Below are 13,250 nucleotides of genomic sequence, written 5' to 3'. Positions count from 1 at the left end.
AAGAGTGTTGAAACAAAATGCTTCACAAAATGCATGGAGATACAGAGATGTGAAGTGCATTGGGTGCCGTACTATAGCATGCCCCCTATTGTTGCATATACATGACTGTGATCAGGACGGAAATGGAAAAACTAGAACAAAGAAGATTTTTTTATTTCTTTTGCAAATGATTTTTATACAGAATGTCTGCTGTTTGCTTTCTGACCAACTCTGTGCTTAGCTTCGGGCCATAATTATCTCAAAAAACAAACAATTTTTAGAATTTTTGTAGAAAATTGAAAATGATTCAAGTTGTCCTTAATTATAAGTATGAGTAGCAAAAACTTTTAGGAATCACCCTGCACTTTTTAGAGACAATGTTTTCCCAATGGCTTTTTAGGTTCAAAGTTCTAAATGAAAACGAAAAGAGATTAAATTTTGCTGAAATACCGGCTTAGTTCTCAAAAATATAACGCCTGCTTTTGTTTTATTTTATGTCAGCACAAACTCTTGTTATTCACTCTTAGGTTCTTAATTAAAAATTTTGAAAATAAAGGGAGCATGATACAAACTTTTTTGTTTGAGGCGATAAATTTTCGTTTTCCTATGAAATGCCTTCATCCAATAACTAATTAGAAACACTAAATGAAATTTTCGGAACAATTTGAGATATGAATCAGAAACTCGCATACAGTATTTTCGAAAAAAAAGACCATTTCTGAAGTTAAAAGTCTTGAGCAAAACGAGCTAGGTCTCCTCTTAAAATTCAAATCATTGGCATCTTTTTCAACTAACTCTTATATAGTAATCTACTATTTCTTCCATAAACAGTGAATACAAAAAAACCAGAAAAGATAACACAACAATATGTTCCACAAGTTCCTATCGTGGATTGCGTGCACTAAGAATAAAAGTCTTGAGAATGGAAAAAAAATTTGATTTTCTTTCTTTACAGAGCAGGGATCTTAATATACAAGAATAAGGTTAGTCTCGGTACCTAGAGTCCCTATTTTTAGTTTTTTGATTTTTTTACCATCTCATCCGTTGGCATCATTATTTTTCGAATTACGGCACGCTGCTACTATTGTTCTAACCCACTTTATTGGAGGAGGAACTATATACTCAGTTAAGTTTTTTGGTTCAGTCAATTTCCGCCGATCAAATTATACATAGTTCACGATTGTGAGTGGTAATTAGAAAGCTGGTCCAGCTCAAAATTTCAAATTATAAATACTTTTTAGAATTTCGCTCTTTCCGAGGAGTTGAGGAGGTGTAAAAATTTGTTAACGTTGGCCTAACTCTCTTTTTTTGTATTATTTTTTTTCGTAATTGTTACAAATTTTTTGACTAATTTTTTAAAAACATAATAAAATTGTTTTAAGACAGTCTCTATTGTTTTACACTTACAGAAAAAGGAATTGTTTGAGCAAATTGTTTTAACAAACGGTTTTTGGCAAAACTTTCAGCAAAGGATTTGAAAACATTAAGCTAAGTTTACCAAAAAATATTACCGCAATTTTGTAGAAAAGGTGCATTTTTTAAAAAGCGTGCAGTTATAGCAAGACCAGTTTTAGTCTCAGCGTTGATTTTTGCATTGAAAAAGGATTCGAAATGTAATTTGTGTCTGTCCTTTTTGAAATATTCTTGTATTTTTTCATCCCAATTACAAGTAAGTCTTTTTCCATTTAAATTTCAATTAATAAGACGTCCTTTTATTTTCAATGAAATTATAGTGTGCTTTATGAGTCAAGGTCATGGTTTTTGGCATCGACAAATTTGTTTCGTAAATTTTCAATGAATACTTTAGATTTGCCAGAATTTTATGCTTTTTTTGTAATTTTATGACTGAGTCAATCGAGCGAATGTCCAAATCGGTAATTAAGGAGCTACTAAAAAAAGTATCTAATGCTTTTAGTTGAAACGTAAAGGCGTTTTTAATTTAACTCAATAAGTATCCAAAGTTTATCATTTAAATTTGATATAATGACTTTTTGGTCAAATCAGCTATTTCGGTATCATTTGGCACAATTTTTGTTTTAATCTAGAAGCAGGAAAACCAAGAGCAGCTTTGGTCTAGTTGTGCAATTCTATAGTTACAAGTTATTTGGATTGCGATGGGGCGCTGAATATATTATTTTGAAAAACTTTTGACTCTCTTGTTTTTTTTTGTTAATTACGGACCAGAATGATTTCAAATCAAAATTCAGATAATGAAGGATCATTTTTACATGCAAAGAGAGGTCAATGGACATGAATAATAATTACATGATACACTTAAAAATTGGTTGTTTAGCTTGGAAACTACACGTTTTCATTTGTTTTAAATTTATTTTATTTTTATGTTGAATTTTTTATTTGTTTTTTTTAGAGTTTCCGATTTTTGATTTCTCCCAAAAACGGCGTTGAAAAAACAGCGCAGGTTGTTTTTTCATTAGTTATAGTGAATATATTTTGATATTATAGGCCTCGACACTGTTTCCTTGCAAAACTGAAATCATTTTTTGTTTTTTTGCCAGGGTTTTTTCTTTTTGTAGTCGTACGACATTCTGAATAACGACAGCTCCAATGGTTTTGTGTAAACATTTTTTCTAACTTTGCCATTTTTGTTTTTCTGACTACTTGCTATTTAGTCCAAGTAAGGATAGGCCAAAAAATTTTTCAGGTGAAAAGCAGGCCATTTGGTTTAGTTTGCAAGTCACTTTTTATCTGATGCTATTTTGACTTTAAGAAAAAATAGATATAAAGAAAAAATTATTAAGAAATTATTATTAAGAAAAAATGTTTATTAAGAAAAAATAGATAGACACTGAGTTTTGGTTGTAAAGCTGTTGTTTTTATTTGATTTTCGTGTTTGTCTTGTGTTTTATTTTCCTTAATTGCAGTTAATATCGGCCCTCTAATGATTTTTTGTTTCATTTGCATAGTGACTAAAGCTTAATGCGATTTCCTAATTGGATGTGCAAACGCATATTACCGAGACTCCGTGAAGGTAGTTCAATATAAATATATATATATATATATATATATATATATATATATTTATATATATATATATATATATATATATATATATATATATAATTATACGCGTACCTAACTCCAAGTGCGTTTTAGTACTGGGCCAGTATAAAAGCAATTCCTCATCATTAATGAATCATAGACTGATTCATGTAACTTTTTTGGCTTGTCAGACTTACATTCAATCTGATTTTACAATGGTCAGACTTGGGCCAAGTGAAAAAATAAAGTTACGTAAGGGGATTGAACTCACAATCTCCTTAGCCGTTGGTCCTCTTTTCTCCGGCACCACGACTGGGGAAATATTTATTTTTGCGCCGTTTATATAGGCTCGAAAGAAGCGAATTTCAAGCGATAAAACGAGCAAAATATACTACATGGGAGACTTGCATATACAATTGCCCCGTACTGATTTACACTTGGAGTTCGGAACGGGTATATTAGAATGTGCAAAAAATTGCATACTTTTGGAAGAAAATTTGAGACTTTCACCAAGATGTTAAAAGTTTGCATGCAACCTCATGTAATTAGCTCAGCAACTTTTTACAACTCTATATGGTTCTTTGTGAAAGCAACTCATTGCTTTGTGAAAGTTATTAATGACGTTGGCTCCACAACTGATAATATCAATTAATTAATCTATCTGCAAAAAACCCTTCGAGACTAGTCGACTCGATGGGAGAAATATTGATCAAGCCTCAACTATCTGAATCATGTCTCGACAACTTTTGTAAGAATTCTGACAAGCTCTGACACAGCTTTTGTATCAGCTTAAAAGGGTTTTATCTTCCAAGCTGACGGAGGCGTGGCAAAAATTTATGACACGCAAGTTTTTTCTCCGCAATAGTTAGCTTTTACTCAACGTATCACAATAGATAAACTTGGCACTTGAAAGTTGCTACAACAAAAAATTTAGAAAATGAATTTCTGCTATTTTCAGAGAGACTCAAAATTCCTTAATCTATTAAGATATAAACAAAGAACTTTTGAGATGCTACTTTAAACAATAGCAACCCGACGGATTATACGAGTCTATGTGTAACACAGAATGTTCCAACATACACCTCAAGTTTGGTAGCACCAGAAGCAAAGTTCTTTCTGAGAAGCGCATTTCTAATAGGAAAAAACGGTAAATTTTTGCAGTGCCTTTTTACCAAGTCAGCAGACACTGGGGAAGTAAAAATCTCTACAAAAACATAAATCATTAAAAATAACCGTAAAGATTATGACCAATTGTTATTTCCAAAGTGTTTTTAATTCAGACAATTTCATTTCTTGGAATATTGTAAACTAACGTTAGTCAATCCAACAATTTTCCATCAAATAATGAATAAAAAACCTCCTAGGTGTTCATTTCAAACTTTACATGAAAAACTAGAGAAATAAAAATTTAATTCCTAGTTTAGATCTAATAAAATTTAGTTCCGAAAAAATTTCTCCAAAAAAGTTTCCAGTCTTAAATTTGTAGCTTTCTGTTGAGTTCTATATTATATGAAGTAAATGTTTTTAAGGATCAATCTGAGAAAGTAAACTTCCAAGTCAAACAAGAATCAGGAAAAAAGAAGACAAGGTGCAGTCAAGAATTGTAACACGCTTTTGCTCTTTCTCTCAGAAAATCATTCGGTTCACCTTGTTACAATTATTCATCATACAATCAACTCAGTTAACTTTTAGTCATTTCAGATCCACAATTAAATGAAGACAGCCTTTTGTAGTTTAAACGACGGTTTATGCAGAAATTTAAATTAAACCTCAAAATCACTGAAAAAAAAAACTGAACTCTAAAAAGATAAAAACTAGAGAACGTCCAATGGTTCTTCTATTACGTCACATCAAATCGCTTCAAAATTGCAGTGGACTTACAGAACATAAGTTTTATATTCTATATATTTGTCAGCAGAGTGTGTTTTGAGTGAAGTAAAAACACACAGCTTTATCTCAATTAAGTCATAACTTTTTCAAAATCTCATAAGAGTTCAGTACGACAACGCTTAGACAAATTTAATTCACATTATCCTGCCGTAAGTTTAACTGAAGTTGTTAAAGGTACTTGCAAAAAATGAGATATTCTTTCCTTTCGCTTAAATTTTCCAAAAAAGCTGGAGAAACACAGAGACAGAAAAACAAAATCACTTTAAGTAGCCACAAAAGTAGGAAACGATGAAAAAATAAACATATTAGACATCGCCTTGTCTTCATAATATTGGTTTTCTGACGTTATAATCTCATGTAATCCAGTTTTAGACTGTTATGTAAAATCAAAGACAAACTAATTTCTAAATTAACTGAATCAAAAGATTTTCAAAATCAACGCAATTTTCCTCAGAAAATTTAAGCAATTTTGGTCTTTTTCTTGTACCAAAAAATGTTTTCTGTTGTTTTACGTTTAGAAGGTATAACCCAAGTTAAATCAATGAATCTGGAGCTAAAAGAAACGAGAAAAGAGTTATGTTTTTCTCAGGTTTCCCTAAATACGTTATTCAGTTTTAAAATTGTGTGTTACTTTTTAGTGAGTCTTTTTAGTTAAAACATATATCCACTACTTTTAGACAATAAAAAAGAAGACCATGTCAATAATAAAGTACTAGGAACGAGAGGATAAACCCTGCGAAAAACAGAAGAAAAATAAATAAGTTTATTCAAATGAATTGCACAAGTAACATCAGAATGTTTTTTGTCCTGTGAACTTATCTATATTACAAATTTTTAATGAATAAATTGACTTAAAAAAAAATGACTTAAAGTATTTCATCTTAGTTAGTTCCTTGTAATTATTTTAGAAAACCTAATACTATCTCAAATCTAATCGCCACATTTTGAAAAAAATTGTAATAATAAGAGAGAACTCTTGGCGAGATGGATTTGATAAAAATTATCAGGCCCATATTATCGTTGAGAACATTGCTGAAATTGTTGCATCTGGCAGTTTTAATAGTTTAATCAGTCTGCAACAATCAGTCAGTCATCTTTCACTTAATATTCATTCAGTTGACTCTAATCGATAGTTTCTTTTTGCTTATTTTTGTTCCGACCCCACACTTTAGTGGGGAGGGGGAGCTGTATACTCAAATGGGTTTTTTCGTTAGGTCAATTTAGGCCGATCGATATATTCATTGTAGAGAATTCTGAGTGGTATCATAAAAAAGAACGTAAGTCCCAGAATATGGAGTTGAAAAGATTTCTTCGAATTTTTTTTTTAAAGAGAGTTACCGAGGTTTAAAGTTTTGTGAATATTCGACAGTTTTTATTCACATTTTCAGTAGTTTTTGCTAAACTTTGGCACAATTTTGCTTGATATAATTACAAATAAAATAAAATTTTAAACAGAAGAGTGTTAATGTTACCGTTAGAGATAGACGAGCGTTTTTGAATTGTTTGATTGGAGTTTCTTTGGCTAAAAATTTTGATAAAGATTTTTTTTCATGAAAAAATTGCACAAAATGTGTTTTTGGTCCACTTTGTTTAAGTTTGCCAAAATTGGAGTCCTAGAAAAGGCTGACCCAATCACTTCAATCTCCAAAAGAGAGCTAGTTGATGCTCGGAGCCCTATAAAAGTCATCTGGAATTAAAATTTTACCGTTTCTCGTAAATTTAACTCGATAATTAGATCAAAGGCATTATTGTTTTTTGTTAATATTCGAAGTATTTCAGTCAAAATTTGGCCTAGTCGGCAGCAAAAACATGGAGTAATTGGACAATTTGTTGGGCGCGCCGGAAAATCAGGGATAGGTTTGATATTATAATGGACTCTTACAATCAGAAAATTTTTAATTTTTATTTAGGTGCTGCCTTTTCTTCAAAACATTTTCTTTTGTTTTTTAGTGTTAATAACTGACAAAATGTTTTTGCATGGTTGCTTTAATAACAGGTCTCATTTAGGAGAATAAGTTTGAATTTAGATATAGTTTGTTTACAGAGATCCTGTATGTTTTTATGGCTTTGAACATCATTTTTACAAATCTTGAGATGAATTCTTGTGTTTCGCCTTCAAATGTTATTTTTTTGCAGCTGAACACTATGTCTAACCATTCAATGGCTTCCTCAAGAGGTGTAAGTGAACCTGTACCATGCATACGGTTGTTACCCAATGTCTCTTATGTAATTGAATGTATTTGTTTTAAGGAAACTTCAGCGACTTTTTGATCTTGCTGTTTTTTATGTTATTTCTGTCAACTATTAGCTTTTTCTCAGTAAATAGAGGTCAAACTTTCAATCAAAAAGAAAAAAAACTAATTTTGTGCAGGATTAATTTTCATTTCATACAAAATTTTTGTTATTTTTGTGCAAAATTAACCATTTTTGATGTTGTTTTTGCTTCATTGGTTAATTGTCACATTACTTAAAAATCTAATTGAAAAGTTTTTTACAAAATTTGTTTTTGTTTTCATAAAATAGGGCTATAAAGGCTGCGACAACGTTCTCGTTCTGAAATTGGTTGAGTTTTATATTTTTGCCCTGTTTTTGATGTCAATTTTTGTTGTTTTCTGCCAAATATTGTGTAGCTAAAAGTCTCAGTGACCAACTATAGACACCCAAACTAACTTTCTAACTGATATTGGTATATAGTTAATGGTTTTATTGACTTTCAATATAACTTTTTTGAAAAAAAATTAATAGTATTCTTCAACTTATCACCTTTTCTTCTGATTGGCGTTTTTATTCGTATTTTACAATGTTTTACTACCTTTGTAAATTAGTTTAATTTTTGACAGACTGCTTTAAATCTTTGTTGAGCCATATAATAACTTTTTTGTTGGTTAAACGTTTTGACTGATATCTAGGAATTAGACAATTTTTTTAAGAACAATTTGGTGAAACTTAGATACCTTTCAATTTTTGTGGTTCTTTTTGCTGTCAATTTGAGATAGTCCCTTTACAGAAAGACTTCATGATTTTCAAAAGAGACACAAGTTAAAGTTTAATTTTCTCGCGGTTAATTTTAAACAAATTTAATAGCTTCATTGTTGAGGTTTTGTAAAGTTGTTTGTGATTTTTTTTAGTTCTGACTGTATTTAATGTTAATTTATAGTCGTATGACTTTGTCTCACTAATAAGAAGTGCAATTGTTTTCAAAAAAGCTGCAAGATAAACTGTCTTTACTCTTAGTCGAAAGCTTATGCTGACTATGCATATTGAAATTTTTTGTTTTTTTTTAAAAAAGAAAATAGATTCCAGGGAATTGACAATCCTAATTTAGCTAGGTTAATTTGTAGCTAGGTGTCTCGAAAAGCAAGTCACGTCCCTCTTGAATTGAAAGTTGCTCCGTACAACGGTTCCGTTTTCCTCATATTCTCTTTGTTCTTAGTACAACCAGTTTTCATAGAAAGATAGATTTTTTCGTGCAACTTTTTTGGCCTGTATTTGCCGTCCCTTTTGTAGTCGAATGACATATCCTGGATAACGATAAGTCTCGATCGCTCTGTTTGGAGGTATAAAAAAATCTGTCAATGATTTGATTTGATGCATAACGGTTCAAACAGTTTCGCTGATTTCTTGTAGACTTGTTACCAAGTCGCATTGAGGAAATGTCCCATATTTTTTCCAATGAAGCAAAGGTCAATCTTCTTTAATTTACGTTTTATCTGATGCCATTTTGATTTTATTATTAATTGTTTTCAAAAAATGAACAACAAGTTTTGGTCGTAATAAATAGTTGTAATTTTTTTAGTTTTATTGCCGCCTTTTCTGGTAGTCATATTATGGTAGTCACAGGTCTCATCGGCCCTTTAAGGTAGATTGTTTTATCCATTTAGTAGTTTGTGGAACGATATGTTGATATGTTATTTTTATCTATTCCTCCTTTGGTAGACAATTAAGTGAAAAATGCAGGTGAGCGGGGTCGAAACATTATGTGCGAACGCACATTCCCGAGCCTCCTTGTTAAAAATTGTGTTTGTTACTACTTTACGGTAGAATACTTTAGATGGCAAGGCAAGAATCTTGCAACACTATGCGCCATATTGCAAGATAAACCTCCAAAATGTAGGGGTCTTGTAAGATAAAACCGACTATAGTTTTCTAACATGAGGAGTTTTGTTTTTGGGTTGTCTTCTGAAAAAAGGTCCTCTTTCAGTTTGGAGTCGTCATCCAGAATGTCGTACATTTTGCCAGCGTTGTAGAGGTCGGAGGCAGTGAATGCACTCAGGCGAATTGGGTTTAAGTTACAGATCGTGATGGCAGGAAAGTCTAAAAACACATTCACCGTTATTATATTAGTGTCGATTTGAGTGCATATGGATTTATTTTAAAAGATGGAATTCGTTCCCAGGAATTTTGTGTCGAACCCTTTTACACCATTTTTTTTGGAAAAGTAAATTCAATTTTTGTTAATCTGACGTTTGATTACAAAAAGTAATACCAGGTGTAACTTTTAACTAACCTTACATTTAAAATACACATTTTACTGTTACTGCAATCCTTATTCCCCCTTTAGCACTTCAATGCCACTGCCCTAAAGTAATCGGACAATATTGTTGGGTTTTTCTTATATACCAGCTAGTGACTGTTAAAAAATATTTCAAAACTGAAAAAATTACAAATGATGAAATCAGCCATAAATACCAATACCCCTTAATAATCAACTTGAGTTTTCTTTCAAACTTATTGTTCCGACCACTCTTGAGGGGGAAGGAACTATATACTCAAATGGGTTTTTTTTGTTCAGTCAATTTTGGCCGATCGATATATTCATCGTAGAGAGTTGGAGACTGGTATCATTGACCAGCGTAGAATATGGAATTAAAAAACTTTTTTTGATTTTCGTTTTTTACAGGGAGTTATCGAGGTTTAAACTTTTGCGAAAATAGAGTGAATTCCGTTGATTTTTTTATCACATTTTTCGGAATTTTGACAGAAAAATTTCGCCAATTTTACTAAAATGTGTTAGAATTTTTTAAAGAAAGTCTTGTTGATTTGAATTTTAAGGACAGAAATTTTTGTCGGCTATTTCTATTTAATTTCTTTGTTAAAAAATCTGGCTAAATATTTCAAAATCCAGACTTTTCCATCTAAAACACTACGAAATAGGTTTCTTCAGTCCAATTTGATTAAATTTACAGGCAGGAAGTGCACACCCCAACACCACCAACACAATCTTTCTTGGTTCCAAAGGGGCAATTTCTACTTCAACTTCCGTTGAGAGTGCTCTGCAATTAAAACTTTGAGGTTTTTTGCTAACTTTACTCGTTGATCATCAAAAACGCAGCATTTATTTTTGATTTTTTAACTTAAAAAATATCTATATCAATGACATTTGAAAAATTGGGTCTTCTTAATGGACAAACAGCATTGGCAGGAGTAGTTTTGGACCATTCTTGGACTGTTACAATCCAAAAATAATTTGGATTGTAATCAGTCGGTCTTTTTATAAAAAAATTGATCTTTTTATGTTAATTAAATAACAGAACATTTCAAATCAAAGCTCACTACTGATAGGTCCAATTGGCTTCCTAATTAGCTCCAAATTAATGTATCTAATTTGTTACTTGAAAGCTTATGGTCGTTTTGACTTTTAAAAATATTTGCTTTTAAATAAAAAATGGGTCATTGAAATTTGCCTCCATTTTTTTCTTACTTTGTCAATTTGTAGCTTAGTGTCAGCAATGAAAGAATGCTTATTCTTTCTACTGAATACAAATTAAATATTTATTGAGATTTTACGCCTTAAGTTTTGGTTTTCTGGCTTTGATACTACTAGATTTTAAATTTTTAGCTTTTTGCCCATTTTTCATGTCTTCAATTTCTGTCGCATTATAACGTTATTGACAGTTCATCTATCACATTATTGGCGTTAGAAGTAAGGCACCATTGATAATACTAAAATCCTTAAAGATTCAGATTTCGGTTTTAACGTCTTCGACAATACTTTCTCGAAGAATTTATTTGAACCTTTTAATTTTGTTTTTAACTGTCGTTTTACTTTGTCCTTTAAGTTGTATGAAATATCTTGTACGAGTACCCGTCTCATTGGTTTTCATGGAAGAATAGATGAGCCGATATTTTGATATTAGTAGATAGCTGATGGCTTTCGTGACTTTGAAAACAGTTGTTTTCAAAAGTTAAAAAAAACACATTAATTTCGCAGTTTGTTCCTTTTTTTTCTGTTTGTTACTTAGTCTCGTTAACTACAGGCCAAATATGCCATTATTGTTGTCAAAAACTATTGGTATTGCAAAATCTAAAGAGTTCGTTATGCCTTTACTGGCTTCGACACATGTTTTTCACAAAAAAAATAACTTTGTCATATTTGACGTTCGTTTTATAAACGTAAAACATATTCTGGATATTTGCAAGTCTGATGGGATTGCTTTGGTAGAATAAGCGAAACTATTTAATTTTTTCGTTTTGTAATTAATGGCTTTGATGTCTTTGAAAAAAAACAAGTGTTACTTTATTTGTGATTTTTTTCCTTTTTTGTCTACTTGTAAACTAGTTTCATTAATGAGAGGTCGCATAATACCTTATCAGTGTTCGAAGAAGGTGCAAGGGAACATAGTTTGGGGGCCAATTTTGGCTTTACGGCTTCGAATGCGTTTTCTGGCAAGTTTTAATTGATTTTTTTGTTGTCTATTTGTTGTTCTTTTTGTAACAGCATAAACAATGTAATATCGACAGTTGAGAATCCCTTCTATAGAAGCATTGGTAATTGAAAACCTATGGGATTTATTAGTTGATTTCTAATAGTTTAACTTCGAATTTAATTGTATTAAAACGGACATAAAGTTTTTGATGTAATTAATGTTTGTTGTTGTTGTTGTTAAATTTTGCTGTTCGTCTTGAATCGCTTTCTTAAAATTGATATATCTCTTTTTTACGCCATTGAGTTATTTGATTTGGAGGCTATCTTTTCGTTCATACAACAATATTTTTTGAAAAATACTTTTTGGGTTTTTCTATCTGTTCTTCATTTGCTGGAGAATTATGTCAAAAGTGTGGATGAGCGGGGTCGGAACCTTATTTGCGATCAAACATTACCGAGCCTCCTTGTTTAATCTTTAGAAATCAATTCAGGTTCACATCTAAAAGACATGGGAAAAATGAAAACCGAAAAAAAAGATATCAGTTAATATCTCAAACAATATAGGTAAAAAAGTAAAAAGATCTGTAAACAACTGTCAATATCAAAAAAAATATGGGATCCAAAACCTGCTTTTTTGGAAAAAAAATTTGTTTTGGTTTGATCAGAGAACTTTGAGAGAAAAAAGTTGAAATTGTCATTACAGAGTCGGGGCCAGGGTCGCAAAAAGATTAGACCAAAAAATAACACGGCAAATAGCGGGTTTTAGTGAAATAAAATATATATAGAAAAACAGAATAACAACAAAAACAGAATAAAAAAGGGGAAACAAACGCGGAAAAGGAAAAAAATAGCTGTTTGGACTCATTCGGAAAAATTGTAATTTTTTTGATAACATTGGTCTGAGACCGCAGAGCCGGATCAGAGCAACATTGCAAAGATTTTGCCCCTCTATATGAATACATGGAAGAAAACACACTGTGAATTTTACTTTGACAAAAATTTCTCAGCGAGGGTTTGAGAAGATCATTGTAAATGGTTTTCGCGGCCTTGAATTCAAAAGGACCTTGAATACTTTGAAATTGAGAGTTGAGATGACAAAGCTTTGAATGTTTTATAGGCAATAAAAGCCAAGTTTTGCATATTGTACTTCCAAAAGATCGGTTTTCCTAACTGTAAATTGGCCTGGCCTATTATAGGTAGTAATATTCCTAGGTCTAAAAGTTAGTTTTCCTTGGTCGGCTCTGCGGTGATATGTGAGATGTATAAGAATATTTCAATGAGAATTTGTCTATGGCTAGGAGGATGAGTTAGTTATACCTAAGGCCTGGGACTCCTCGTCTAGCTGTGTGATGTGTTGGTAGGAGTAGTAGAACTGCACTTTCTTCACACTCACACTGATGAAGTAGACCCAGAAGAGGGCAAACACCAGTGTCCACAACACTCGCTTTATCGTTATCCTTGCACCTGGCAGCACCACATATCTACACAAATATACAATCAATTGCAATGTCAACGCCAGCAACTAACAAATGCACTATTGAACACATTTAACACACCTGTTATCCTATTTAAACAACTTGCAAACCAAATTGCAAATAAAGGAATAACTCTGACAGCTCACCAATTACTAATACGTTTAATTTTTTTTTCAAAATTTTAAATGTCTTCACCATCGAATAGGGTGATCCACTGGTCTCAATCACTTACGCAATTGTCTTATTTCAAAATAAACCAA

The 13,250-nt window shown here is 31.6% G+C and overlaps 1 protein-coding gene across 1 annotated transcript in view; it reads right to left on the bottom strand.

Moving 5' to 3' along the window:
* Positions 1-13,037, bottom strand: part of LOC142358077 (acid-sensing ion channel 1A-like) — a gene marked incomplete at both ends in the record, with an annotated part of 34,012 nt that extends 20,975 nt beyond the window's left edge. Inside the window, 2 exon segments of the mRNA XM_075409549.1 lie at positions 9,021-9,183; positions 12,833-13,037. Coding sequence (XP_075265664.1) covers positions 9,021-9,183; positions 12,833-13,037 — 368 coding nt within the window.
* Positions 13,038-13,250: the final 213 nt, after the last annotated feature.

The sequence above is a fragment of the Convolutriloba macropyga genome, unplaced genomic scaffold (assembly GCF_964194025.1).
Source record: "Convolutriloba macropyga unplaced genomic scaffold, txConMacr16.3 SCAFFOLD_1808, whole genome shotgun sequence".
NCBI classification, from domain to species: domain Eukaryota; kingdom Metazoa; phylum Xenacoelomorpha; order Acoela; family Convolutidae; genus Convolutriloba; species Convolutriloba macropyga.
Note: the sequence above shows the minus strand (reverse complement) of the source record. Positions and strands in the feature narration are given on the sequence as shown.